The 27,414-nt window shown below is 45.8% G+C and overlaps 1 protein-coding gene across 2 annotated transcripts in view; it reads left to right on the forward strand.

The window, feature by feature from the left end:
- The window catches only part of hspbap1 (hspb associated protein 1), a 118,092-nt gene that overhangs the window by 40,313 nt on the left and 50,365 nt on the right, over positions 1-27,414 (forward strand). For both annotated transcript variants that reach the window (XM_078404377.1, XM_078404379.1), the window contains exons 3-4: positions 6,190-6,374; positions 22,753-22,889. In XM_078404377.1, the coding sequence (XP_078260503.1) occupies positions 6,190-6,374; positions 22,753-22,889 (322 nt within the window). The remainder of the gene's footprint in view (positions 1-6,189; positions 6,375-22,752; positions 22,890-27,414) is intronic.

Below are 27,414 nucleotides of genomic sequence, written 5' to 3' on the forward strand. Positions count from 1 at the left end.
GTCTACTCCGCCATTCCATCATGGCTGATCTATCGCTCCCTCTCAATCCCATTCTCCTGCCTTCTCCCCATAACCCCTGACACCCGCACACCTTTGGAGGGCTGAAGAAACCGGAGCACCCGGAGAAAACCCACGCGGTCACAGGGAGAATGTACAAACTCCATGCAGAAAGCACCCGTAGTCAGGATCAAACCCGGATCTCTGGCGCTGTAAGGCAGCAGCACTACCACTGCGCCACTGTGTCACCCCAGAGCCTTTTTAGAAATTAATGTGGGAATAATTGAAATTAATGTGGGATTAATTTAAAATGTAAATCTCACATTAGGACTATAAATATTTGTCTGTGATCGGCTGTGATTAAGCTGGTCATGAAGTTATTTTCATTATTACATTGTCACATGTACAATGAAAAGCTTTGTTTCACATGCTATCCAAATAGATCAGATATCTCATGCAAAGATTTTTAGATTTAGATTTCGAGATACAGCGCGGAAACAGGCCCTTCGGCCCACCGGGTCCGCGCCGCCCAGCGATCCCCGCACATTAACACTATCCTACACACACTAGGGACAATTTTTACATTTGCCCTGCCAATTAATCTACATACCTGTACGTTTTTGGAGTGTGGGAGGAAACCGAAGATCTTGGAGAAAACCCATGCAGGTCACGGGGAGAACGTACAAACTCCGTACAGACGGCACCCATAGTCAGGATCGAACCTGAGTCTCCGGCACTGCATTCGCTGTAAGGCAGCAACTCTACTGCTGCGCCACCGTGCCGAACTAGATACAACTAGTTCAAACTCGAGTACATTGGATGGAGCAAAGGGGAAGATAAAGAGTGCAGAATATCTTTCTGAGCATTATAGTGCATCAGTTCCTTAGACACAGTTCAATGCCCTCAATGAGGTAGAGGTGAACCAGACAGTACCCTAGCTTATGGAAGGACCGTTCAAATGCCTGATAATGGTGGGGAAGAAACTATTCCTGAGTCTGGTAATAAGATGCACTCTAATCCTGAAACAGTTAATGTTAGTTGAGTGAAAGCATGATTTGTATGGTATGTAGCTGCAATAGACTTTGTGGCAAAAGTCTAATGAAATATTGAGCCTTGAGTACAGTTATAGTTGATGACGCATAACTAGTTTCAGCAATGGACCATGCCCTGAAAAATGCGGAAAATAAAATTCTCTTTCAGGGCAGTGTTGATGGTGCCAATGAGAGAGAAAAGTTGTTTTCTGGGTTCGAATGGCAAAAGATTATAGTTCAATGAATTTTACTCTCATCAATGTGTAAATGCTTGTGAAATGAATCCATTTGGAACACCCATTACATGCATGGAGCATCCACAAGTTGGCTTTGATATCAGTTTGGAGCAGAATGTTAATGTGTACAAATGGCATACAGTAGTACCTTGAGGAGATTGCAGAATGTTAATGCTCAGACTCAACATTCGAAAAGTTCCCTATGTTGCCCTGTGTGAAAATCCTCACATTCATTAAATTACCAGTCACATTTGCAGATCTCACTGGATTTCTGTTCAAGTACATTAATGGAGAATTCAGGGAGCAGGTTTACTGGAGAGCTGTGTTCACTGGGACCTGGACTGAAGCAGCCGCAAGATGGGTTTCCACGACATGGTCTTGAACACGATCTTTGCCCCTGAGGAAAAGCTCGATCCTGAATGTTTAAAATTGGATGCTAATTAAATTTCACGTTGCGTTTTCGATACACATCACTCATCGCACTTCTGTTGCCTCCTCGGCAATGTAATCAGAGCACTGTGTCATTTTCCACGGTATGCTGACTACACTCGCCTGCAACCCTTATCAGCGCATCTTTTGATGCTCCACTGTCTATATATTGTCTGACAGCTGGCACAATTGGATGAGAAATTTCTTCCAGTGAAATATTGGAAATACCAAAGCCTTGTCTCTGTTCCTTGTCACAAAATCTTTCCTTTCTTGCTGACTTCATCTACTCCTTGTCATCTGTTTGGAACCGAACCAGACTGTCTTGAGCCCCGGTGTTATATTTGACTTTGAGATGAGCTTCAAATCACGTTTCTGTGCCATGTTTAAGACTGCTTTCTTCTCACCCCAGCGACAAGGCAAAATTCCACTTCTGCTTTAGCTCATCAGCTGCTGAAACCATCATCCGTACTTTTGTTTCACTGCTAGACTTCAGTATTTCATTGCACACCTAGCAGGCATGTGAATTTTCCGCGGATTTCCGCGTTTTTAAAATCCATTTTCCGTGCTTTTTGCATGATTTCCGCGTTTTTCACTTTGCCAAAATCGCGTTTACCAACGGAGAAATCGGATCAAAAAAAGAAAGAAAAAAAAAGACTCGTAATGAACATTAGGGTTCCGCTTGGGGTTCCGTGAGAAACCCCCCACGCCCTGGAAGTCTCCCCGAAAATGTGGCGCCTAGGCTGGGCAAGGCAGCCAATCTCGACCTCATCGGGACTTCCACGGCCGATCGGTGGGTTGAATTTGCAACCAGCTCAGCTGGAGCCAGCACATCTATCGCCTTAGCCGACTTTCTGGGCCGGCTGGATAAACCAGCAAAGCTCTGGAACCAAGAGTGCCAGAAAATCAGTGGTGGAACTGTAATGAGTAAATATTAAATTTAAATGCAAGATTATATAACTAAATTAATTAGGACATGATTAAAATATAAAACATAGCAAAAAAGCCAATTACTACAACATTACAGTCTGGTTTGGGAACAGCTCTGCCCAGGACAGGATGGCCCTGCAGAGAGTAGTGCGTTCGGCAGAACGCACCATGGGAACTACACTCGCCCCCCTGCAGGACCTATACATCAGGAGGTGCAGATCCAGAGCAAGCAAGATTATGAGGGACCCCTGCCACCCCAGCAACGGACTGTTCCAGCTGCTACGGTCAGGCAAACGCCTCCGCTGTCACGCTGTGAAAACGGAGAGGATGAGACGGCGTTTCTTCCCACAGGCCATCAGGACTGTCAACTTTTATAACTCCAGGGACTAAATTTTGTCTTCTTTATATTAACTGTATTAACTTTATTTATATACTGTAACTGTAATTCTTTTTTGTGCACAATCCGCAGGCATTGCCACTTTCATTTCACTGCACATCGTGTATGTATGTGACAAATAAACTTGACTTGACTTGACTAGTAGTATACAGTGACATATTCACATTAATTTGTAATGTCCGTTTTTACTTTGAAATGCACTAAAAGAGGCATGAAACTGGTAATTTTGTGTGTAAAGTTTCAAAAGAAGGGTCTCGACCCGAAACGTCACCCATTCCTTCTCTCCCGAGATGCTGCCTGACCTGCTGAGTTACTCCAGCATTTTGTGAATAAATCCAAATTTTTGACCCCCGCTGTACGCCTCGCGCAAGCATTCGGCTCTTTTCCTCTCTTTTTTACCTCACTCACAAGCCTGACCTAGTCAGCTTACATCATTCTTTGTCATCCAAAATTATGCAGTCCGACATCTCTCTCCTTGTCCTGGTCTCATGTTTGCTGACTGTTGACCTGCCTTGGTTTTTGTTTAGATTTATTATTGTCTCTTATTATTAGAGTCAAGGATAGCGGAGTCAGGGGGTATGGGGAGAAGGTAGGAACAGGGTACTGATTGAGAATGATCAGCCATGATCACATTGAATGGCGGTGCTGGCTCGAAGGGCCGAATGGCCTCCTCCTGCACCTATTGTCTATTGTCTATTGTCACATGTACAGTGAAATTTTTTATCTTGCACACTATCCAAACAGATCAGGTATACTGAGATAAATATAATCAAATCAAACTCGAGTACAATACAAAGGCGCAGTAGCGCAGCGGGAGAGTTGGTGCCTCACAACGCCAGAGACCCGGGCTTAATCCTGACTCCGGGTGCTGTCTGTACAGAGTTTTGTATGTTCTCCCTGTGACTGCGTGGGTTTTCCTCGGGTGCTCCAATTTCCTCCCACATTCTGAAGACGTGCAGGTGTGTCGGTTAATTCACTTCTGTAAATTGTCTCGCGTGTGTAGGATAGAACGAGTATACGAGGTGCTTGCTGGTCAGCACACACGCGGTAGGCCGAAGAGCCTGTTTCCATGCTCTATTTCAAAATTAAACTAAACTAAAGGGGAAAATCGGAGTGCAGAGTAAAGGTCTCTCTTTTTCAAAGTTGATTTGTTTTTCAATTCTAATTTGCTGCAGTTCAAATAAGATCTCGGTGCCTCACCAATTCCAGCCCTCATCAGCCCTGGACCTTTAAATTATTTATCTAAATATCTGCCACCCTTTCCTTCATTAAGACACTAAAACAACCCTGACCAAGCTTTTGGTTATCAGCTTATGACTTGGTTTGATTAAACCTTTAAAAGGTTTGTTTAATTTTATTATGCAACACAATACAAATGGAAGTTTTGCCATTGCTCCATTATTTGGTATAATTGAATTCCATCTTTATCCAACAATGATTGCTAATAGTTTTAACAAATGGCGGCACGGTGGCCCAGCGGTAGAGTTGCTGCCTCACAGCGCCAGAGACCCAGGTTCGATCCTGAGCACGGGTGCTGTGCTGTCTGTACTGAGTTTGTGCATTCTCCCCATGACCTGTGTGGGTTTTCTCTGGGAAGCTCCGGTTTCCTCCCACACTCCAAAGGCGTACAGGTTTGTAGGTTAATTGGCTTGGTATAAATGTACAAAATTGGCCCTAGTGCGTAGGATATTGTTAGTGTGCGGGGATCGCTGGTTGGCACGGATTTGGTGGGCCGAAGGGCCTGTTACTGTGCTGTATCTCTGAACTAAACTAAACTAAAAGTGTAAGACTTTGTGTTAGCATGACAAATAATTTTAAGAAGCATCTACTTGGAGAAGTCCATATTTGTACGCTGGTTTCTGTTCTTTTTCAGCAGTTTTCTCCAAAGAGAACCCAAGTGTGTGTTTTCTAAAGTCCTTTCCTTTTCTTTTTTAACAATGCGTAGCACATTTTAACCTTCCTCTTTCTGAACATTAAGTATTCTACTGTTATTGCGCAGATGAAATCTGAGCGCTGTCATTTAATAACCTGCTCCAGTGACTATAGAACATTAATTTGCGGGTATTTTAGATGGGGTGAATTGAAGATGTGCAGCGGCCTATTATATGTCAGAAAATAAATGATAGTTTAACAATGTGAAAGATTCCACACCATGGTGGACTGGGTTTTGTTTTCGAGAAGCAAGGCTAAATGTGTGTGTGTAGAAACAATATTTCAATCAATGAGTGCCAGTCTTTGGAACAATTGCTGTGGAGATTATGGAATCTGGTTGATCGTAGAACAGAACATACAGAACAGGAATAGGACGTTTGGGCACAATGTCTATGCTGAACATGATGCCAAGACTAATTCTCATCTGCAGGCGCATAATGCATCTCACTCCATTCCCTGTATATGTATGTGCCTATCCATAAGTTTCTAAAAAGCCACTATCATATCTGCCTCAACCATCATCCCGGGCAACGTAGATTTTAGATTTAGAGATACAGCGCAGAAACAGGCCCTTCGGCCCACCGGGTCCGCGCCGCCCAGCGATCCCCGCACACTAACACTATCCTACACCCACTAGGGACAATTTTTACATTCGCCCAGCCAATTAACCTACATACCTGTACGTCTTTGGAGTGTGGGAGGAAACCGAAGATCTCGGAGAAAACCCACGCAGGTCACGGGGAGAATGTACAAACTCCGTACAGACGGCGCCCGTAGTCAGGATCGAACCTGAGTCTCCGGCGCTGCATTCGCTGTAAGGCAGCAACCCTACCGCTGTGCCACCATGCCGCACCGTATCCCAGGCCACCACCACTCATCATCCCCTGGGTAAAAAAAAACTTGCCCCGCACAGTTTTTAAACTTTGCTCCTCCCAAGGCTGGTATCTCGGTCCCTCAAAGGCCTGGGCAGGCCGTTCCGTTACTGTTGGACTCCTCTCGGAAGCCGTGATCTCCGCTGGTCCGGCCAAATTGAATGATCCAGAAAGGCTCTGGAACCAAGGATGCTGGAAGTTCCATGGTGGACCAGTAGTGTGAACGGGTGATCAGTAGTCAGCATGGTCTTGGAGGACCGAATGGCCTGTGTCTTTCAATCAATCAGTGTGTAAAATACCACGGAAAACAAGGATAGGGCTTTTTTTCTTTCTAAAACAGTCATTATTGAAATATGTTTATGTTCTAGCTCCACAATTTGAGACCCATTGTGACTACATTCAGGCCACACTGCAAGAGTTTTTAGCCTGGCTTCACGGTGAAACCAATTCCTCACCCGGACCTTTCGGCCCTTTCCCTCGCTCGCAATATTGGGCGTACGCGGACTACAAGTACATCGCCGTGACGTTTGAAGGCAACGCCGAGCTCTTTCAGGTACTGAAGCGATTATAAAATATCTTTATGGATGAATTTGCTGATGCAAGATTCCGAAAAAAATCTATTCAACCCCAGTAAACTCGAAACAAAACCTTTTTATTAATCAGAAATGAATCATGCTGATCAAATCTATTTGAATGAAACATTAATCTGATTTCCAGTCTCTAGCCTTTGCTCCATGCAACATCCTATTGCATTATTTCAAATAAATTATTTCGGAATGGCAGGCAGTGACCAGTGGGGTAGGGCAAGGTTCGGTGCTGGGACCCCAGCTATTTACGATATACATTAATGACTTAGATGAAGGGATTAAAAGTACCATTAGCAAATTTGCAGATGATACTAAGCTGGGGGGTAGTGTGAATTGTGAGGAAGATGCAATAAGGCTGCAGGGTGACTTGGACAGGTTGTGTGAGTGGGCGGATACATGGCAGATGCAGTTTAATGTAGATAAGTGTGAGGTTATTCACTTTGGAAGTAAAAATAGAAAGGCAGATTATTATCTGAATGGTGTCAAGTTAGGAAGAGGGGATGTTCAACGAGACCTGGGTGTCCTAGTGCATCAGTCACTGAAAGGAAGCATGCAGGTACAGCAGGCAGTGAAGAAAGCCAATAGAATGTTGGCCTTCGTAACAAGAGGAGTTGAGTATAGGAGCAAAGAGGTCCTTCTACAGTTGTACCGGGCCCTGGTGAGACCGCACCTGGAGTACTGTGTGCAGTTTTGGTCTCCAAATTTGAGGAAGGATATTCTTGCTATTGAGGGCGTGCAGCGTAGGTTCACTAGGTTGATTCCCGGAATGGCGGGACTGTCGTATGTTGAAAGGCTGGAGCAATTAGGCTTGTATACACTGGAATTTAGAAGGATGAGGGGGTATCTTATTGAAACGTATAAGATAATTAGGGGATTGGACACATTAGAGGCAGGAAACATGTTCCCAATGTTGGGGGAGTCCAGAACAAGGGGCCACAGTTTAAGAATAAGGGGTAGGCCATTTAGAACGGAGATGAGGAAGAACTTTTTCAGTCAGAGAATGGAGAAGGTGTGGATGCTTTCAAGAGAGAGCTGGATAGAGCTCTTAAGGATAGCGGAGTGAGGGGGTATGGGGAGAAGGCAGGAACGGGGTACTGATTGAGAGTGATCAGCCATGATCGCATTGAATGGCGGTGCTGGCTCGAAGGGCTGAATGGCCTACTCCTGCACCTATTGTCTATTGTCTATTGTCTATCAACTAACATCATTAAAATACATCATTAACTTTGTTGATGTTTGTAAGACCTTGCTGTGATTACATATCAAAAGCACTTTATTGTCTGTGAAGCACCAGGTCATGGTGATGATAGAAAGAAAAAAGTATTTCTTACAGAAAATAAAAGAAAATCTGGTCCAATCTTTGAGATTCCTGTAGTTTTTAAAAGGGACGTTTTTTCTTACTATGATGGATCGTGTAATTAGTTTCTGTCCTGCTGGTTGCATTGCACAAGGTTAACATTTGGTACACTGGAAAATAATTCTGTCTGCCTTTGAAGAAGAGTATTTGATGTGAAAGCTAATTCTCTGCAGATGCTGCCCGACCTCAGTTTTTCACGCATTTTCTGCTGTTTTCCTTCCCAGAATCTGCATTCTTTTTGTATAGTGTTTCTGATTTATTGATAATCTCAAGACCGAATGCATTTTTTTTTGATTGATTAAAAAATACGGCCCTTTTTAAGTTTAGTTTAGTTGAAAGATACAGAGCGGAAACATGCCCTTTGGCCCACCGAGTCTGCACCGATCAGCGCTTCCCGCACACTAACACTACCCTACACCCTACATGTACACTCTACTCAGGCAGTGCAGACTGTGGTGGCTGGGCCATGTCCACCACATGGAGGATGGCCGTATTCCAAAAGACATCCTCTACGGAGAGCTGACATCTGGGAGGAGAACCATCGGCCGCCCCCAGCTACATTACAAGGATTTTTTTAGATTTAGAGATACAGCGCAGAAACAGGCCCTTCGGCCCACCGGGTCCTTGCCGCCCAGCGATCCCCGCACATTAACACTACACACTAGGGACAATTTTTACATTTGCCCAGCCAATTAACCTACATACCTGCACGTCTTTGGAGTGTGGGAGGAAACCGAACACCTCGGAGAAAACCCACGCAGGTCACGGGGAGAACGTACAAACTCCGTACAGACGGCGCCTGTAGTCAGGATCGAACCCAGGTCTCCGGCGCTGCATTCGCTGTAAGGCAGCAACTCTACCGCTGCGCCACCGCGCCGCCCAAAGACCGATGTCTGCAAGAGAGATTTAAAGGCGCTCGACATTGATGTGGAGTCCTGGGAGAGCCTTGCAGCTGACCGCACGATGTGGAGAGGTACCCTGAACCAACATCTCAAAACGGGGGGAAGAGAAACTGATGAACGCAGCGGCAGACAAGCAGGCACGCAGAAAGGAGTGCAGCAACTTCAACAGACCACACACAAATGTGACCTTTGCGACAGAGACGTGTCACTCCCGCATTGGTCTCTTCAGCCACAAGCGACGCTGCTCTGGCCGAGGTGTGGAGCAAGCAGCCAACTAGGATGCATCACCCATGGTCAGAGATGAGGAAAAACCTTTTTCAGTCAGAGAATTGTAAATCTGTGGAATTCTCTGCCTCAGAAGGCAGTGGAGGCCAATTCTCTGAATGCATTCAAGAGAGAGCTAGATAGAGCTCTTAAGGATAGCGGACTCAGGGGGTATGGGGAGAAGGCAGGAACGGGGTACTGATTGAGAATGATCAGCCATGATCACATTGAATGGCGGTGCTGGCTCGAAGGGCCGAATGGCCTCCTCCTGCACCTATTGTCTGTTGTCTCTTGTCTATTGTCAGCCATGACCGAGGGGGGCCTAACTTCAGACTTCCAGAATCTGCAGTTTTTCTATAGTGTTCCTGGTTTATGCACCTGTGGTTAATCCAAAGACCAAGTGCATTTTTTTTGATTGATTGGAAACAGGCCCTTTTTAAGTTTTAGTTTAGTTTAAAGATACAGCGCGGAAACATGCCCTTTGGCCCACCGAGTCCGCACCGACCAGCGATCCCCGCACACTAACACTACCCTACACACAGTAGGGACAATTTACATTTATGCCAAGCCAATTAACCAACAAACCTGTACGTCTTTGGAGTTTAGTTTAGATATACAGCGCGGAAACAGGCCCTCCAGACCACCGGGTCCGCGCCGACCAGCGATCCCCGCACATTAACACGATCCTATGCCCACTAGGGACAGTTTTTTACACTTACCAAGCCAATTAACCTACATACCTGTACGTCTTTGGAGGAAACCGAGGATCTCAGAGAAAACCCGCGGAATCACAGGGAGAACGTACAAACTCCGTACAGACAGCACCCATAGTCGGGATCGAACCCCGTCTCTGGCGCTGTGAGCAACTCTTCCGCTGCGCCACCGTGCCTTTCGTCCCACCGGTCTGCACCAACCGTTGATCGTCGTCCACACTAGTTCCATGTTATCCCACTTTCTCAACCAGGACGTGAAGGACTGACGGGGTTGTTTCTTTGCTGTAGTCCTACATCGGTGCATCAGGAGTAGTTTATATGCCAAGTAGGGCAAGGATGAATAGCGTAAGGCCTGGATAGAGTGGATGTAGAGAGGATGTTTCCACTAGTGGGAGAGTCTGGGACCAGAGGTCATAGCCTCAGAATTAAAGGACGTTTCTTTCGGAAGGAGATGAGGAGGAATTTGTCAGAGGGTGGTGAATCTGCTGAATTCATTACCACAGAAGGCTGTGGAGACTGTCAATGGATATATTTTTTTTAATTTTTAATTTTTTAAAGCATATGTACAAATAATAATAAACGACAAACTGGTTATAGAATTCTTACATAGCTTCAATTTTTTAATTTTTTAAGAAAAAATAAAGATGAAAAGAGACTGATGAAAAGAGTCAATGGATATTTTTAAGGCAGAGAGAGATAGATTCTTGATTAGGACAGGTGTCAGGGCTTATGGGGAGAAGCAGGAGAATGGGGTTAGGAGGGAGAGATAGATCAGCCATTGAATGGCGGAGTCGACTTGATGGGCCGAATGGCCTAATTCTGCTCTTATCACTTATGAACTGGATGGACTTCAACAACAATCCAATGGTTCATAATCTATATATTAAAACTCTCATTTGTTTGTTTGTTCCTGAACCACAGCCAAAACGGTACATGATAGCACGACAATTTTAGGCCCACCTTACTCACCGTCGTCCATTTGGTGCTAATTGAAGGTTTCATTGAAATCGGTGTTATATTTTTAAAGTTATTCACATTTTGAAGTTTAAATCTATCTCCTCGGGAGGGAGGGGAGGAGGAATGGGCCAAATGGCCTACTCCTGCACCTATCCTGCACCTATTGTCTATTGTCACATAGCATATAGGGCAATGTGAAACTAATTGTCAGTCATGGGGTTAAGGGGGATGGAGTGTGGGGGGGAAGGGGGTGGAGGGGAAGGGGGGAGGGTGAGAGAGGGTGACGGATGGGGAGGAAGGAGGGGGAGGGGAGGAGGGAGGATAAGGGGTTGAGGGGGATGGAATGGGGAGGGGGAGGGGGGGGGGGAGGAGGAGGAGAGGATGCTGCACCAATGCAGGAGAGGTTTGGGCCCAACTTGGTCTAGTCACCATTACATTTCATAAAGATTCTCCAGCTAACAAAATGGGATGCAAACTCTTATCTCTCAATCACCCTCATCCAGTATTTTACTACGCTGCCACAGCACCCTGTGTAGACACAAGATGATTTTACAGTAGGGAGGCAGTAAACTATTGTATAAAATTAATTGGAAACGACATGACAAAGTTATTTTTAATGAACTAACCTTCACAATCAGCGTTTCGGGGTTTTGAATAATGCAGCCTTTGACATCAAGGAAATGCTTTGGCTTCACATGGTGTGGCCAGAAAGCAGCAGCAATGTTTCACCACTCCAGGCTCTCTACAATTCTCCTTAGAGACGGTCCCTCTGTGTTGGGGATGACTTGCTTCAGCTCTGTCATTTTGGGGCTTTGGGGTGACTTATGAAGCCCATGGGTAAACCACACAGCGTGGAAACAGGCCCCGCTGAGCATTGCTACCAGTTTCGGTTTTCATATTATATCTATATGTAACCAAGGCCTCAAAGCTCTGGATGTTGGCCTGGGAAAGGACGCTAAAAGTGTCTCACCTATCCTTCCAATGACTTTGAAAGATTTTGTGAAGACTGTATAGATGTTTTATTGCCCCCCCCCCCCCTCCCTAGTGCTCGAAAATGTTGAATAAACATTGGTAAGAAAGGAATGGAGAAACTGGCATTTAAAATGTTTAATTAATTTTATACAAATGTTTACTGTCTTCAGAAAAGGGGACGTACAACGAGATCTGGGTGTCCTAGTGCATCAGTCACTGAAAGGAAGCATGCAGGTACAGCAGGCAGTGAAGAAAGCCAATGGAATGTTGGCCTTCATAACAAGAGGAGTTGAGTATAGGAGCAAAGAGGTCCTTCTGTAGTTGTACAGGGCCCCAGTGAGACCGCACCTGGAGTACTGTGTGCAGTATTGGTCTCCAAATTTGAGGAAGGATATTCTTGCTATTGAGGGCGTGCAGCGTAGGTTTACTAGGTTAATTCACGGAATGGCGGGACTGTCGTATGTTGAAAGACTGGAGCGACTTGACTTGTATGCACTGGAATTTAGAAGGATGAGAGGGAATCTTATCGAAACGTATAAGATTATTAAGGGGTTGGACACGTTAGAGGCAGGAAACATGTTCCCAATGTTGAGGGAGTCCAGAACCAGGGGCCACAGTTTAAGAATAAGGGGTAGGCCATTTAGAACGGAGATGAGGAAAAACCTTTTCAGTCAGAGTGTTATGAATCTGTGGAATTCTTTGCCTCAGAAGACAGTGGGAGGCCAATTCTCTGAATGCATTCAAGAGAGAGCTAGATAGAGCTCTTAAGGATAGTGGAGTCAGGGGGTATGGGGAGAAGGCAGGAACGGGGTACTGATTGAGAATGATCAGCCATGATCACATTGAATGGCAGTGCTGGCTTGAAGGGCCGAATGGCCTACTCCTGCACCTATTGTCTATTGTCTATTGTCACATAACATATAGGGCAATGTGAAACTAATTGTCAGTCATGGCTAAAGAAACATGAATAACTTAGGGTGACACAGCGGTAGAGTTGCTGCTTTACAGCGCCAGAGTCCCGTGTTTGATCCTGACCAGGGTTCTGTATGTATGGTGTTTGCATGTTCTCCCTGTGACCGCACGAGCTTTCTCCGGGTGCTCCGGTTTCCCCTCACAATCCAAAGACATGCTGGTTTGTAGGCTAATTGGCTACTGTAAATTTGTCCCCATTCTTTCGGATAAAACTAGTGTAGGGGTGATCGCTGGTTGGTGCGGACTCGGTGGGCCTAGGGGCCTGTTCCCACACTGTACCTGTAAAGCTAAAACTAAACTGTGTGTCTATCAAATGGAGAATGCTGAAAAGCTCAGTTGGGAAGGATCAGCTTTAATTGGTCTTTAAGATTGTTGATCGTAGCCTTTCCCAGCTGTTTATATTTGTCTTGCAGCTGGTTTGTTGCTCAATCTGCCACTTGGGAACCAAACTGCACTTCACCAGCTCAAGAACAACATCGCGGGCAAAATAAGACGTAGTGTCATGTTGCATTGCAGTAGTGTCCTTGGCAACTTGTAATTGATCACATTGTAAATGTGCTTTTAAACAACAAACAGCAAGCAGCGCATCTGCAGTAGCATTAGTGAATACTAACATGCACAGAGCCCAGCTGTAAACATCGAACATAGTCTGAAGAACGGTCTCGACGCAAAACGTCACCTATTCCCTTTCTCCAGAGCTCCAGTTTTTTGTGTCTATCTTCTAGAGCAGTACAGCACATGAACAGGCCCTTCGGCCCACATCGTCTGTGCGACCAGGATGACAATTTAAACTGCACAGCTGCCTACACATGGTCAATGTCCCTTCTTTCCTGCTCGTTCATGTATCTGTCTAAATACCTCTTAAATGTTGTTATGGCATCTGCTTCCACCACTTCCCCAGGCAGTGAGTCCCAGGCATCTATCAGTCTTGCTGTAAAATATTTTTTTAAACTTGCCTCACTAATCTACTTTGAACGTTTCCCCCTCTCAGATTAAAATTTCCCCTTCGTCATATAGCGTGGAAAAAAGCCCAACTTGCCCGCACCTACCAACGTGCCCCAGCTACACTAGTCTCACCTGCCTGCGTTAGGCCCATACCCCTCTCAACCTGTCCTCTCCACGTACCTATCCAGAACAGGTATGTGAGAAAACCCACGTGGTCACAGGGAGAACGTACAAACTCCATACAAACAGCACATGTAGTCAGAATCGAACCTGGGTCTCTGGCGCTGTCAGGCAGCAACTCTACCGCTGCTCCACTGAACTACCCTTGTCAGGGAACTGTGAGGTTGGGATCCAAGATCTTACATAGAAACATAGAAACATAGAAAATAGGTGCAGGAGTAGGCCATTCGGCCCTTCGAGCCTGCACCGCCATTCCATATGATCATGGCTCATCATCCAACTCAGTATCCCATACCTGCCTTCTCTCCATACACCCTGATCCCTTTAGCCACAAGGGCCACATCTAACTCCCTCTTAAATATAGCCAATGAACTGGCCTCAACTACCTTCTGTGGCAGAGAATTCCATAGATTCACCACTCTCTGTGTGAAAAAAAACATTCTCATCTCGGTCCTAAAAGACTTCCCCCTTATCCTTAAACTGTGACCCCTTGTTCTGGACTTCCCCAACATCGGGAACAATCTTCCTGCATCTAGCCTGTCCAACCCCTTAAGAATTTTGTAAGTTTCTATAAGATCCCCCCTCAATCTTCTAAATTCCAGCGAGTAAAGGTGACAGTATCTTGCAGTACATCTGTACACCATTTTAACTGTTACCTTCTAAGCTCAAAGAAGCTTTGTTAATTATAAGGGAGCATTCATTCTGCAAAACTACAGTTGAATAGTTGAATAATTTGAATAGTGCAGTATGCATTATTTTACTTCCAGTCAAAATTCCAACTCCTAAGCTATATTCTGAAGAATTACCAAAGGCAAACTAGATAACTATGGATGGATTCTCTTCAGAAGAGTTTGACAAGTTGTTCTTTGCTTGTATTTTTCATTACCACTGAAAGCAGAAAGATTCAACCACACAGCGGTGACACAAGAAACTGCAAACGCTGAAACGTGAAGCAAATCACAAAATACTGGAGGAGCTCAACAGGCCAGGCAGGATCTGTGGAGGGAATGGATAGCTGACCTTTTGGTTCTTGACCTTCGGTCTGCTACAACCGCCCAATGTGGCATATGAGGAGATGTAGCCTTTATTGAAGCATATTTAGAAGGATGAGGAGGGACCTGATTGAGACCTACCGAACAATGAAAGGCATAGGTAGAGTGGATGTGGAGAGGATGTTTCCAGTCGTGGGAGAGTGTAGGACCAGAGGGCACAACCTCAGAATAAAAGGACGTCCCTTTAGAATGGAGATGAGGAGGAGTTTGTTTAGCCAGAGGGTGGTGAATCTGTGGAATTCTTTGCCACATGCTGCGGTGGAGGCCAAGTTGTTGGGTATTTTTAAAGCGTAGATTGATAAGTTCTTGATTAGTAATGACATCAAAGGTTACGGGGGTAAGGCAGGAGAATGGGGTTGAGAGAGAAAAATAGATGAGCCATGATCGAATGGCGGACAAGGAAGGGCCGAATGGGTAAATTCTGCTCCTATGTCTTGTGGTCTTTGCGAACCAGTTCAATGTTTCGGATAGGTTTCTTATTACCTCGACGGGAATTGAAGTCCCAACCTTGAGATCACTAGTCCTGCACCCGACCCCGGTTAGACAATGAGAATAAACCAATAAACACAGCTGGATATAAATGACTTTTATATTGTAGCCGCTTCATTCTGGATCGGTGCTCAGTCCAGCTGCTCTGGAGAGTTTCATTAGAGACACAGATATCTTTTGATAGATTATTTCACCAGAGCTTTAAATTCTGTTTTCTTGGACGTGTTTCTGGTACATTTAGTCCTACATGTCATTTGGAAAAGAAATGCCCACAAAAATTGCGATCAAACTTGTGATCAAGCTTTTCATTACTGATTGTCCACTCTGTGATTAACACATCACTTTAACGGATTCACTATTATTACAATTTAAGTCATTGCAAGTTATAAAGTTCCACCAGGAAGCTTAGACGTGCAGTTTTTGCAGATCATGTATTTGCAGTAAAAGTGTTCTCCAGTAGAATTATTGCTCCCATTACATTGAGTAAGTGTCTTCCAAATTGCAGGAAGATTTTTTTTTAAATATAAAAATGCAGTCTACTATCAAATGATGTTCAGCAAATGCAGAATTAAATTGCATATCAGGACAATATAGCTTATGCAAACAATATTGTCATCTTTCCCTTCCATTTTTAATTGGAAACCATAAACAAAAGATAATTGATAAGTAAGTGCTCTTGCTGGATCATTAACCACTTTCCCCCGTGCATTCTTCGGTTTATAGAACCACGCATTTCTTTTTTTCTTCCTCTTCCTACAGATACTGGCATGAGAAGCGATAATAGGAGTTGAGTATAGGAGCAAAGAGGTCCTTCTTCTGCAGTTGTACAGGGCCCTAGTGAGACCGCACCTGGAGTACTGTGTGCAGTTTTGGTCTCCAAATTTGAGGAAGGATATTCTTGCTATTGAGGGCGTGCAGCGTAGGTTTATTAGGTTAATTCCCGGAATGGTGGGACTGTCATATGTTGAAAGACTGGAGCGACTAGGCTTGTATACACTGGAATTTAGAAGGATGAGAGGGGATCTTATCTAAACGTATAAGATTATTAAGGGGTTGGACACGTTAGAGGCACGAAACATGTGGGGGAGTCCAGAACCAGGGGCCACGGTTTAAGAATAAGGGGTAGGCTATTTAGAACGGAGATGAGGAAAAACTTTTTCAGTCAGAGAGTTGTGAATCTGTGGAATTCACTGCCTCAGAAAGCAGTGGAGGCCAATTCTCTGAATGCATTCAAGAGAGAGCGAGATAGAGCTCTTAAGGATAGCGGAGTCAGGGGGTATGGGGAGAAGGCAGGAGCGGGGTACTGATTGAGAATGATCAGCCATGATCACATTGAATGGTGGTGCTGGCTTGAAGGGCCGAATGGCCTACTCCTCCACCTATTGTCTATTGTCTATACACTACGAAGAAGTTATGAGGGTGGACTTCATTGAAACTCACCAAACAGTGAAAGGCCTGGATAGAGTGGATGTGAAGAGGATGTTTCCACTAGAGGGAGAGGCTAGGACCAGAGATCATTGTCTCAGAAGAAAAGGATGTACCTTTAGAAAGGAGATGAGGTGGAATTTATTTAGTCAGAGGGTGGTGAATCTGTGGAATTCATTGCCACAGACAGCTGTGGAGGCCAAGTCATTGAATATTATTGAGTTGGAGTCTGACAGATTCTTGATTAGTGCGGGTGTCAGGGGTGGGGAGAAGGCAGGAGAATGGGCTTGACAGGGGAAGGTAGATCTGTCTTGATTGAATGGTGGAGTAGACTTGATGGGCCAAATGGCCTAATTCTGCTCCTAGTACTTATGAACTTATGAAGCTCTATTTTTCAAGGAAATATCCTATTCCCTTTTGGAAGTTACCATCATATCTGCGTCCAGCATCGATGTAAACTATTCCAGCTTACCATAGCTCAATACATTTAAATAATGCCTCCACTGCCTTAAATTTTTAAGCCGCCTGAACCTCTATGCATCAGCGGCAGTGTTTAAGCACCAGTGGTTTTATAATTAATACAGTACAGAAGATGGCAGTTCAAACCTTGTTGGCTGTGCTAGCTTATCCCAAGGTCTGTCCAGTTTGTCCCAGTCGCCCTTCCCTGTCCTCTACGAAGAAAGATGAGGGAGGACCTCATTGAAACTTACCGAACAGTGAAAGGCCTGGATAGAGTGGATGTGGAGAGGATGTTTCCACTGGTCTAGGACCATTGCAGAGAACTGTGTGGCCCATTGCTTCAATATGGATGATCTAGGACCAGAGGACTCCTCAACCTCTATGCACCACTAGCAACAGTGACAGTTGAAGTGAGTGTCACAAAATGGTATCTTGCTGCCGATGTTTTGCAAAGGTGTTTGGATTCAGAACTGTGGTGTGGTTTGTGCAAGGAAAGAGTTAAACAAAATGTCAGGATAGATGTAAACGTTCAGAACCTGGTACAAGCTAACCATATTAGTGAGAAGTAACCAACACATGATCTAATCTTCTGGCAGCCTTTGCCTTATGATCATTCCTAAATGACATCAGAATGATTGGACCCAGCAAATTGGTTTGTGTAATGTCCCTTAAGACCCGATTGTTAATAACCAAACAAAATACCAACTTCTGATTTAGGTTTTGTTGTAGGTGAAAGAGGATGCAGGGAGGCATTGTAGGCATTTAAATTATTGTTTGAAGAGCAAGCAGGGGAATGCAGGCAGGCAGGGAGGGCAGCAGAAAGTCAGGTTGAGTTGTGAAACTGGTGTCTTTGGAGACTGGGTGGTGCAACGATCCGTCCGTTCAATCTTCTCAGTGTATTTGGGCTCCAGTCCAGACAGGCTGATTTAATAAACACATCCTCCATCCAGCTGTGGGAGTCTGATGTGTACCAGAGCAGAATCAGCTGTGTCACAGCGCAGAAATGAAGGAGCTAATGAACAGGCAGGAGAAGTGGATGATCAGTCATTTTGGGGGGGCTTCCGAAAAGAACAACTTGTACGCTTCTCATGGTTTGCATGACCTCAGTACATCCCAAGGTACTTCACAGCCACTTTGAAGTGTAGACGTTGTAATGGCGGAAACACAGCAGAGGGCAAGGTCTCTCAAACAGCAGGGTAATAATGAGCTACATCTTTGCGTTCAGTTTTACTTGAAGGAAGTTACGATCTAGGTTTCAGATGTTTCAGACCCACCTGAGAGTCTGGATGGGTGCTCAGTTTAAGATTTTGCCCAAAAAAAGATCCTCCAAATCTTCTGGAGGTCAAAAAAATGAAGACTGCACTGGTATGTGTAGGAAGGAACTGCAGATGCTGGTTTACACCGAAGATGGACACAAAATGCTGGAGTAACTCAGCGGGACAGGCAGCATCTCCGGAGAGAAGGAATGGTTGACGTTTCGGGTCGAGACCCTTCTTCAGACTTCGTCAGTATACACTGGAATACTGCTTGGCAAGCAGGATACCAGGGCCAGGGCTATCTAATGGAATTAGCCAGAAAAGGGTTTGTTATGGTGTTACATGGAGGGAAAAGCTATTGACACCATAGTTGGCAGAAGGGTCTCGACCCGAAACGTCACCCATTCCTTCTCTCCCGAGATGCTGCCCGACCTGCTGAGTTACTCCAGCATTTTGTGAATAAATCGATTTGTACCAGCATCTGCAGTTATTTTCTTATACCATAGTTGGCACAGTGGGTACGCCAGTAGCTGTGGTCTGGCATCACCCGCTCCTTACGTCAACAGGATACTCACATCCTATGGCCACTATCAACTGTGTAGGAAGGAACTGTAGATGCTGGTTTATACCAAAGAAAGACACAAAGTGCTGGAGTAACTCAACGGGTCAGGCAGCATCTCTGGAGAAAAGGAATAGGTGAACACTGTTCAGCTCCCAATCCTAAACATCACCCATCCTATTTCTCCAGAGGTGCCACCTGACCCGCTGAGTTACTCCGGTACTTTGTGTCTATCAGTCTGAAGAAGGGTCTCGACCCGAAACGTCACCCATTCCTTCTCTCCCGAGATGCTGCCTGGCCCGCTGAGTTATTCCAGCATTTTGTGTCTACCTTCGATTTGTGTCTATCTTCGGTCACTATCAACTGTTGGAAATTATGGTAACTGCTTGTCTCCTTCGCTTTGTCTGGCTGCACATTCTTCAGAGACTTTACTTTGATAAAGAGCCTAATTCCGGTCACTAACTCTTGAATTATTAAATATAATTGAATCATGCAGCACTTCAAGCCACCTTGCCAATGCTGAGAAAATATGAAGTTCCCTATAAAATAACTAACCCATTTACTCCATATGTAATTGACTTCCCGAAGTGCATTACCTCACTCTTGTCTGGATTAAATTCCATCTGCCGCCACTCTGCCCAACTTTCCGGCTGATCTATGTCCCGCGATACTTACCATAGAGAAATCATGGAGCTGGAGAGAGCTGTGCAGCCAAATGCAGGATTATTGCTTCCAACATCTCCAACTGGAAACGAGAGAGCATGTAGGAAGGAACTGCAGACGCTGGTTTAAACTGAAGATAGACACAAAAAGCTGGAGTAACTCAGCAGGTCAGACAGCATCTCTGGAGGAAACATAGAAACATAGAAAATAGGTGCAGGAGTAGACCATTCGGCCCTTCAAGCCTGCACCGCCATTCAATATGATCATGGCTGATCATCCAACTCAGTATCCCGTACCTGCCTTCTCTCCATACCCCCTGATCCCTTTAGCCACAAGGGCCACATCTAACTCCCTCTTAAATATAGCCAATGAACTGGCCTCAACTACCTTCCTTGGCAGAGAATTCCACAGATTCACCACTCTCTGTGTGAAAAAAAACTTTCTCATCTCGGTCCTAAAAGACTTCCCCCTTATCCCTAAACTGTGACCCCTTGTTCTGGACTTCCCCAACATCGGGAACAATCTTCCTTCATCTAGCCTGTCCAACCCCTTAAGAATTTTGTAAGTTTCTATAAGATCCCCCCTCAATCTTCTAAATTCCAGCGAGTACAAGCCGAGTCTATCCAGTCTTTCTTCATATGAAAGTCCTGCCATCCCAGGAATCAATCTGGTGAACCTTCTCTGTATTCCCTCTATGGCAAGAATGTCTTTGCTCAGATTAGGAGACCAAAACTGGATGAAGAAGGGTCTCGACCCGAAACGTCACCTATTCCTTTTCTCCAGGAAATGAGAGAGACACTGCATGAAGAGGCAGGGATATAGGAGGGTGCATGGACCATGTGCAGGCAGATGTGCAGTTTAAATTGGCAGCAGGGTCAGCACAAGACATCGTGGGCCAAAGGGCCTGTCCCTGTATTGTGTTGTCCTACGAAGTTCCGTAGGATGTGGGGCATCTGTCAACACATGGGGCAGGCTCTGCCACACCCCAGCAATGGCCTTCATCACAGTGCTGACAGCCTGCCCACCACTAGTCCTCTCGGGCTTTCTGCCCATGCTGAGTCATGGGCGATTCTCTAGGAGAGATGGCGAAGGTCAGGGATCGGTGCCAGGTTCCAATTGTGAGTCCAAGACTTTAGTTTATTGTCACGTGTACCGAGGTACAGTGAAAAAAAGTTTGTTGCGTGCTAACCAGCCAACAGGAAGACAATACATGAGTACAATGGAGCCATTCACAGTGTGCAGATACACGATGATGGGAATAACGTTCAGTGCAAGATAAAGCCAGTAAAGTGCGATCAAATATAGACCTAGGGACTCCGAAGAGGTAGATAGTTCAGGACTGCTTGCTAGTTGTGGTAGGATGGTTCAGCTGCCTGATAACAGCTGGGAAGAAACTGTTCCTGAATCTGGAGCTGTGCGTTTTCACACTTCTGTACCTTTTGCCCGATGGGAGAGGGGAGTGGCCGGGGTGCGACTCGTTCTTGTTTATGCTGGTTACCAAGGCAGTGAGGTATAAATGTGCCAAGTTCCTAGAACCCAGGATCCTGGAACGGCAGCACACAGCAGTGTTTCCTGCCAGATTCCTAGCATAGCAATGTGCACTGTACAGCTTGAGTAATATTCTTTTTTATATAAGTACAAGGAGATTGCATACCAATAACAAATCGGTGCTCCGATGCCAGGAGTCAGAGGGACAGGTGTAACTGCCCGTGTTGTACAAGGAGCAGCACGGTGGCACAGTGGAGAGTTACTGCCTCACAGCGCCAGAGATCCCAGCTCGATCCTGACCTCGGGTGCTGTCCGTGTGGAGTTTGCATGTTCTCTCTGTGACCTCGTGGGTTTCCTTTGGCTGCTCCGGTTTCCTCCCACATCCCAAATACGTGCAGGTTTGTAGGTTAACTGGCTTCTGTAACTTGTCCTTAGTGTGTAGATAGAACTAGTGTACGGGGTGATTGTCGGTCGGCGCGGACTCAGTAGACCGAAAGGCTTTTTTGCACGCTGTATCTCTAAAGTTATTGGCAAGTTGACAGGGTGGTAAAGAAGGTACATGGCGTATTGGGATCCCTTCCCGATGAACTAAATGCTTGGAAGATAAAGGAATGCCACCACTCGATTCTAAACTAAAATAAAACTAAACTGTCCATGTTGTAGAGTCATAGAGTCATTGACTGATACATCGTGGAAACAGGCCCTTCGGCCCAACTTGTCCACAACGGCCAAAATGCCCCAGCTACATTAGTCCCACCTGCCTGTGTTTGGTCCATATCTCTCCAAACCTGTCCTATCCATGTACCAGTCCAACTGTTTCTTAAACATTGGGATAGTCCCTGCCTCAACTACCTTTTCAGGCAGCTTGCTCCATGCACCCACCACCCTTTTGTGTGAACATGTTACCCCTCAGATTCCCATTAAATCTTTTTCCCTTCACCTCAAATCTATGTCCTCGGGTTTTACTGCAGGTTCGAGAAACAGAAACATAACCCTGGGACCCCCTCCCTCACCCCCAATCACCATCGACTCTACAGTGAAAAAGGCCCAACAGAGGATGTACTTCCTGCGGCAACTGAGGAAACACAATCCGCCACAGGCAATGATGGTCCAATTCTATACTGCTATCATTGAGTCCGTCCTCACCTTCTCCATCATGGTCTGGTTTGGCTCAGCCACCAAGCACGACATCCGGAGGCTGCAACGGATCGTTCGCACAGCTGAGAAGGTTGTTGGCTGCAACCTTCCCCCCCATTGACGAACTGTACACTGCTAGGGCCAGGAAGTGAGCGGGCAAGATCATCTCTGACCCCTCTCACCTTGGCCACAAACTCTTCGAAGCACTTCCCTCTGGAACTCCAGACTGTCAAAGCAGCCAGAGCCAGACATAAAAACAGCTTTTTTTCCACGAGTGATAATTCTACTCAATAACCAAAGTCTGTAGTCTCTTTTTTGCTCTGGTTTATTTTCACCCACATGTTTAGACCGTAATGTTGTATCCTTATTGTTTTGATGTGGTTATGCTTTATTCTTAATTGTTAACTGTATGTTTGTGTTGTCATTTGTGAGCGGAGCACCAAGGCACATTCCTTGTATGTGCACATACTTGGCCAATAAATTCATTCATTCATTCATTCATTCATTCATTCATAATTAATAAAGTTGCTCTGACATGGTTATTTCTTCAGTAGGATGTGATCTGGTCTGACTTTGGGTTCCCTGGAAGAGATGGACGAGACAGCACTCTGTGGATCGGCAGTGAAGCTGCAAACACACCCTGCCACCTGGACTCCTACGGATGCAATCTGGTGTTACAAGTGCAAGGAAGGTACATAAATTTAATTTGGAACAGAATAGAATACTTTATTGTCACATGTGACAAGTCACAGCAAAATTCTTTGCTTGCAGACTATAGACAATAGGTGCAGGAGGAGGCCATTCGGCCCTTCGAGCCTGTACGCACCACCATTCAATGTGATCATGGCTGATCATTCTCAATCAGTACCCCGTTCCTGCCTTCTCCCCGTACCCACTGACTCCGCTATCCGTAAGAGCTCTATCTAGCTCTCTCTTGAATGCATTCAGAGAATTGGCCTCCACTGCCTTCTGAGGCAGAGAATTCCACAGATTCACAACTCTCTGACTGAAAAAGTTTTTCCTCATCTCAGTTCCAAATGGCCTACCCCTTATTCTTAAACTGTGGCCCCTTGTTCTGGACGTTACAAATCACCCCCCCCCCCCGTACCGCACCAGTTCCCACTTTGTTCTTCTCCCCTCCTGACAGCGGTCCCCCCATGCCGGGTCTCCATTGTCCGTTGTTCTACCCACCCTCCTCAATGCGTTCCCCCACGCCAGGAACTCCTTTGTTCTTTCCCTCGGCCACGGCGTCTTCACTTCCACCGCACCGACCTCTCCACTAACGCCACCAGGTCCTCTCCATGGTGCCGCCCCAAGCCCCAGCCGTGGGCTCTGCAGACCCTGGCACCGATGGCCATGGGCTCTGCAGACCCGCGAGACTCCACCTGCGACCCGCAAACTTGGATCTCTGTTGAAAACGTTTCATCAGCTACTTCCTCCAGCCCATCTAACTAACGCACAGCTGGTTGAGTGATTTACTGGGAAAGTGATTTCCTTCTTTGCTCTTTTACCTCCAGGACAGAGTAGAACTTCCTCATTCTTGCTCTAATACTCCAGTTGGATTTTTCCATTGCCCGGAGATAAGACGGAAATTATAAATGTGTAGATGCTTGTCACTCTCTATTGATTTGCTGCACATGCTGCAGGTGTGCTTGTTAGCATTCTGTATCTGTCCGAACTCGTGGGCTATTACTGATTGGAGAGCTGGTCAGGCCTTTCAGGCAGATGAGATAACTGTCAATTGTAAAAAAAAAACATAAGATTTGCGAGCAGAGAACTTTACAGGGAAATGCAGAAACAAAGAACTGCAGAAAGATACTGCCACGCTTTTTCCTGCCTCAGCTCTTTTCCAGCTTTCTTCCTCCCACTCCCCCCCCGCAATCAATCTGAAGAACAGTCTCAACCCGAAACGTCACCTATCCATGTTGTCCCGAGATGCTGCCTGAGCCGCTGAGTTGCTCCCGGACTTTTATCCTTTGTCTAGAGGTGCCTAAAATTGTCGCGCTATCGTGTACCGTTTTGGCTGTAGTTCAGGAACAAACAAACAAACAAACGAGAGTTTTAGTATATAGATGAGAGGAATAGATCGGGTAGGTGCACAGAGTCTCATGCCCAGAGTAGGTGAATTGCGGACCAGAGGACATAGTTTTCAGGTGAAAGGTAAAACATTTAACAGGAAACTGAGGGGTAATTTTTTCACACAAAGGGTGATGGGTGTATGGAACATGCTGCTATAAGAGGTGGTTGAGGCAGGGACTATCGCAATGCTTACGAAACAGTTAAACAGGTACAGGGATAGGGCAGGTTTGGAGGGATAAGGACCAAACGCGGGCAGGTGGGACTAGTGTAGATGGGACATGTTGGGTGATGTGGGCAAGTTGGGCCAAAGGACCTGGTTCCACGCAGTATCACTCTATGACTATGATTATATTACACTAGGACTTTTTTTTCGTCTGATCGATCTGTGGGGCAAGCTTTGATGCTAGTTTTGATGTAGACCAATGTATCACCAAAACAGAGATTGACAGGTTCTTGATTAGTAAGGGCGTCAAAGGAAACGGAGAGAAGGCAGGAGAATGTGGTTGAGGGAAAAATAAATCTGTCACGATCATATGGCAGAGCGGACTCGACAGGATGAATGGCCTAATTCTGCTGCGATATTTCATGACTTTATGTTGGGTGCCAGATAGTGGTTTGCCTGGACAAGCGCGATGCTGATGCTTCCTTTCATCGCCGCCACCACTCCATGATGCTGCTGCAATTCAATTTATTGTCACCTGTTTCAGGGCAAAGTGAAAAGCTTTTGTTGAGTGCCAACCAGCCAGCGGGAAGACATTGCATGATTACAATCAAGCCATTCACACTGTACACATACACGATAAAAGGAATAACGTTTAGTGCAAGGTAAAGCCAGTAAAATCCCATCAAAGATAGTCCGAGGGTCCCCAATGTGGTAGATAGTAGTTCAGCACTGCTCTCTGGTTGTGGTAGGATGGCTCAGTTTCCTGATAACAGCTGGGAAGAAATTGACCCTGAATCAAGAGGTGTGCATTTTGCCCAATGGGAGAGGGGAGAAGAGGGAGTGGCCAGGGTGCGTCTCGTCCTTGATTATGCTGCTGGCCTTGCCGAGGCAGCGTGAGATATAAGTTGAGTCAATAGAAGGGAGGTTGGTTTGTGTGATGGTCTGAGCTGTGCCCACAATTCACTGCGATTTCTTGCGGTCTTGGATGGGGCTGTTCCCAAACCAAGCTGTGATGCATCCCGATAAAACGTGGGTGGAATGGTGGCACAGCGGTATGGAGTTGCTGCCTTACAGGGCAAAGATTGCAATTGGAATTAGCACGCAACAAAACCTCTTCACTGTACCTCAGTACGCGTGACAATAAAGTAAACTAAACTGAAATGAGGTCTGCCACTGTAGATAAGCAGGATTAGTTTATGTTCATAAGTGATAGGAGCTGAATTAGGCCATTCGGCCCATCAAGTCTACTCTGCCATTCAATCGTGGCTGATCTATCTCTCCCTCCTAACCCCATTCTCCAGCCTTCTCCCCATAACCCCTGACACCCGCACTAATCAAGAATCTTTCTCTGCCTTAAGGATATCCATTGGCTTGGCCTCCTCAGCCGTCTGCGGCTTGATTGTAGCTCTTGATTGTGTAAAACGTGATTGTGCTCAGACCAAACAAGATCTGCCGCTTTTCAGACCACTGAGGTTGAAAATTGTTTGGGAAACAAATGTTAGGTGTTGCAGAAGCTTTGATCCCATTTGAAGAAATTCAATTCCGTAAATGAGATTCCCATTGAATTCATATTAAGGGGTGCAAATATGCATAGAAATGAATGCAACATTGCTTTCCTTCAGATTGTATGGATTTTGATCTAGACAGCTCAGTTTTTGTGGAAAAAGGACACAAAGTGTCTGTCTACCGATCTCAACCAAAGGTTTGAATCACGGGCGGTCACGGTGGCGCAGCGGTAGAGTTGCCGCCTTACAGCGAATGCAGCGCTGGAGACCCGGGTTCGATCCCGACTACGGGTGCTGTCTGTACGGAGTTTGTACGTTCTCCCCGTGACCCGCGTGGGTTTTCTCCGAGATCTTCGGTTTCCTCCCACACTCCAAAGACGTACAGGTTTGTAGGTTAATTGGCTTGATAAATGTAAAAATTGTCCCTAGTGGGTGTCGGGCGAGGATCGCTGGTCGGCGCGGACCCGGTGGGCCGAAGGGCCTGTTTCCGCGCTGTATCTCTAAACTGAACTAAACTAAACTAGGGTGAGTTTAAAGGGACAGTGAGACGCTAGTTTTCTACACAGAAGGTGTAAAGCACTGCTAGGGGAGGTGGTGGATGCAGATACGACAGTGGTGTTCAGAGACACATGCTGGGAATGGAGGGATGTGGATCATGTGCAGGCAGTTAAGAGTTCCTCTTGGCATCAGGTTATCATATCATATCATATATATACAGCCGGAAACAGGCCTTTTCGGCCCACCAAGTCCGTGCCGCCCAATGATCCCCGTACATTAACACTATCCTACACCCACTAGGGACAATTTTTACATTTACCCAGCCAATTAACCTACATACCTGTACGTCTTTTGGAGTGTGGGAGGAAACCGAAGATCTCGGAGAAAACCCACGCAGGTCACGGGGAGAACGTACAAACTCCTTACAGTGCAGCACCCGTAGTCAGGGTCGAACCTGAGTCTCCGGCGCTGCATTCGCTGTAAAGCAGCAACTCTACCGCTGCGCTACCGTACCGTTCAGCACAGACATTGTGGGCTGAAGGGCCTGTTCCTACGCTGGACTGTTCTACGTTGTTTGCAGATGCTGGAGGCTGGAGCGGAAAAATTTGTTACTGGAAGAACTCAGTGGCTCAGTCGACATCTGTGGAGGCAAAGGGATGGCTGCTCTGGAGCTCTTAAGGCTCTTTGCCACATTTTGAATGCAGATTCTCAAACCTGTTTTGTTCTTGCAGAAAATGAGCTTTGACGAGACCATCAGTTCTGGTTGTTCCCACTTGTAATTGCATTTGGATAATCAAAAACTCATGTTTTTTTTATTGTGTTCTCCCGGGACGGATACTAAATTTTATAGCAAATCAAGTATTAACAAGGTCGCAACTGAATGGAAGAGGATAATAAGGTAAATATTTGGGGCATTTAATGGTTTTAGACAATAGACAATAGGTGCAGGAGGAGGCCATTCGGCCCTTCGA

This window comes from Rhinoraja longicauda, chromosome 8, assembly GCF_053455715.1.
Source record: "Rhinoraja longicauda isolate Sanriku21f chromosome 8, sRhiLon1.1, whole genome shotgun sequence".
NCBI classification, from domain to species: domain Eukaryota; kingdom Metazoa; phylum Chordata; class Chondrichthyes; order Rajiformes; family Arhynchobatidae; genus Rhinoraja; species Rhinoraja longicauda.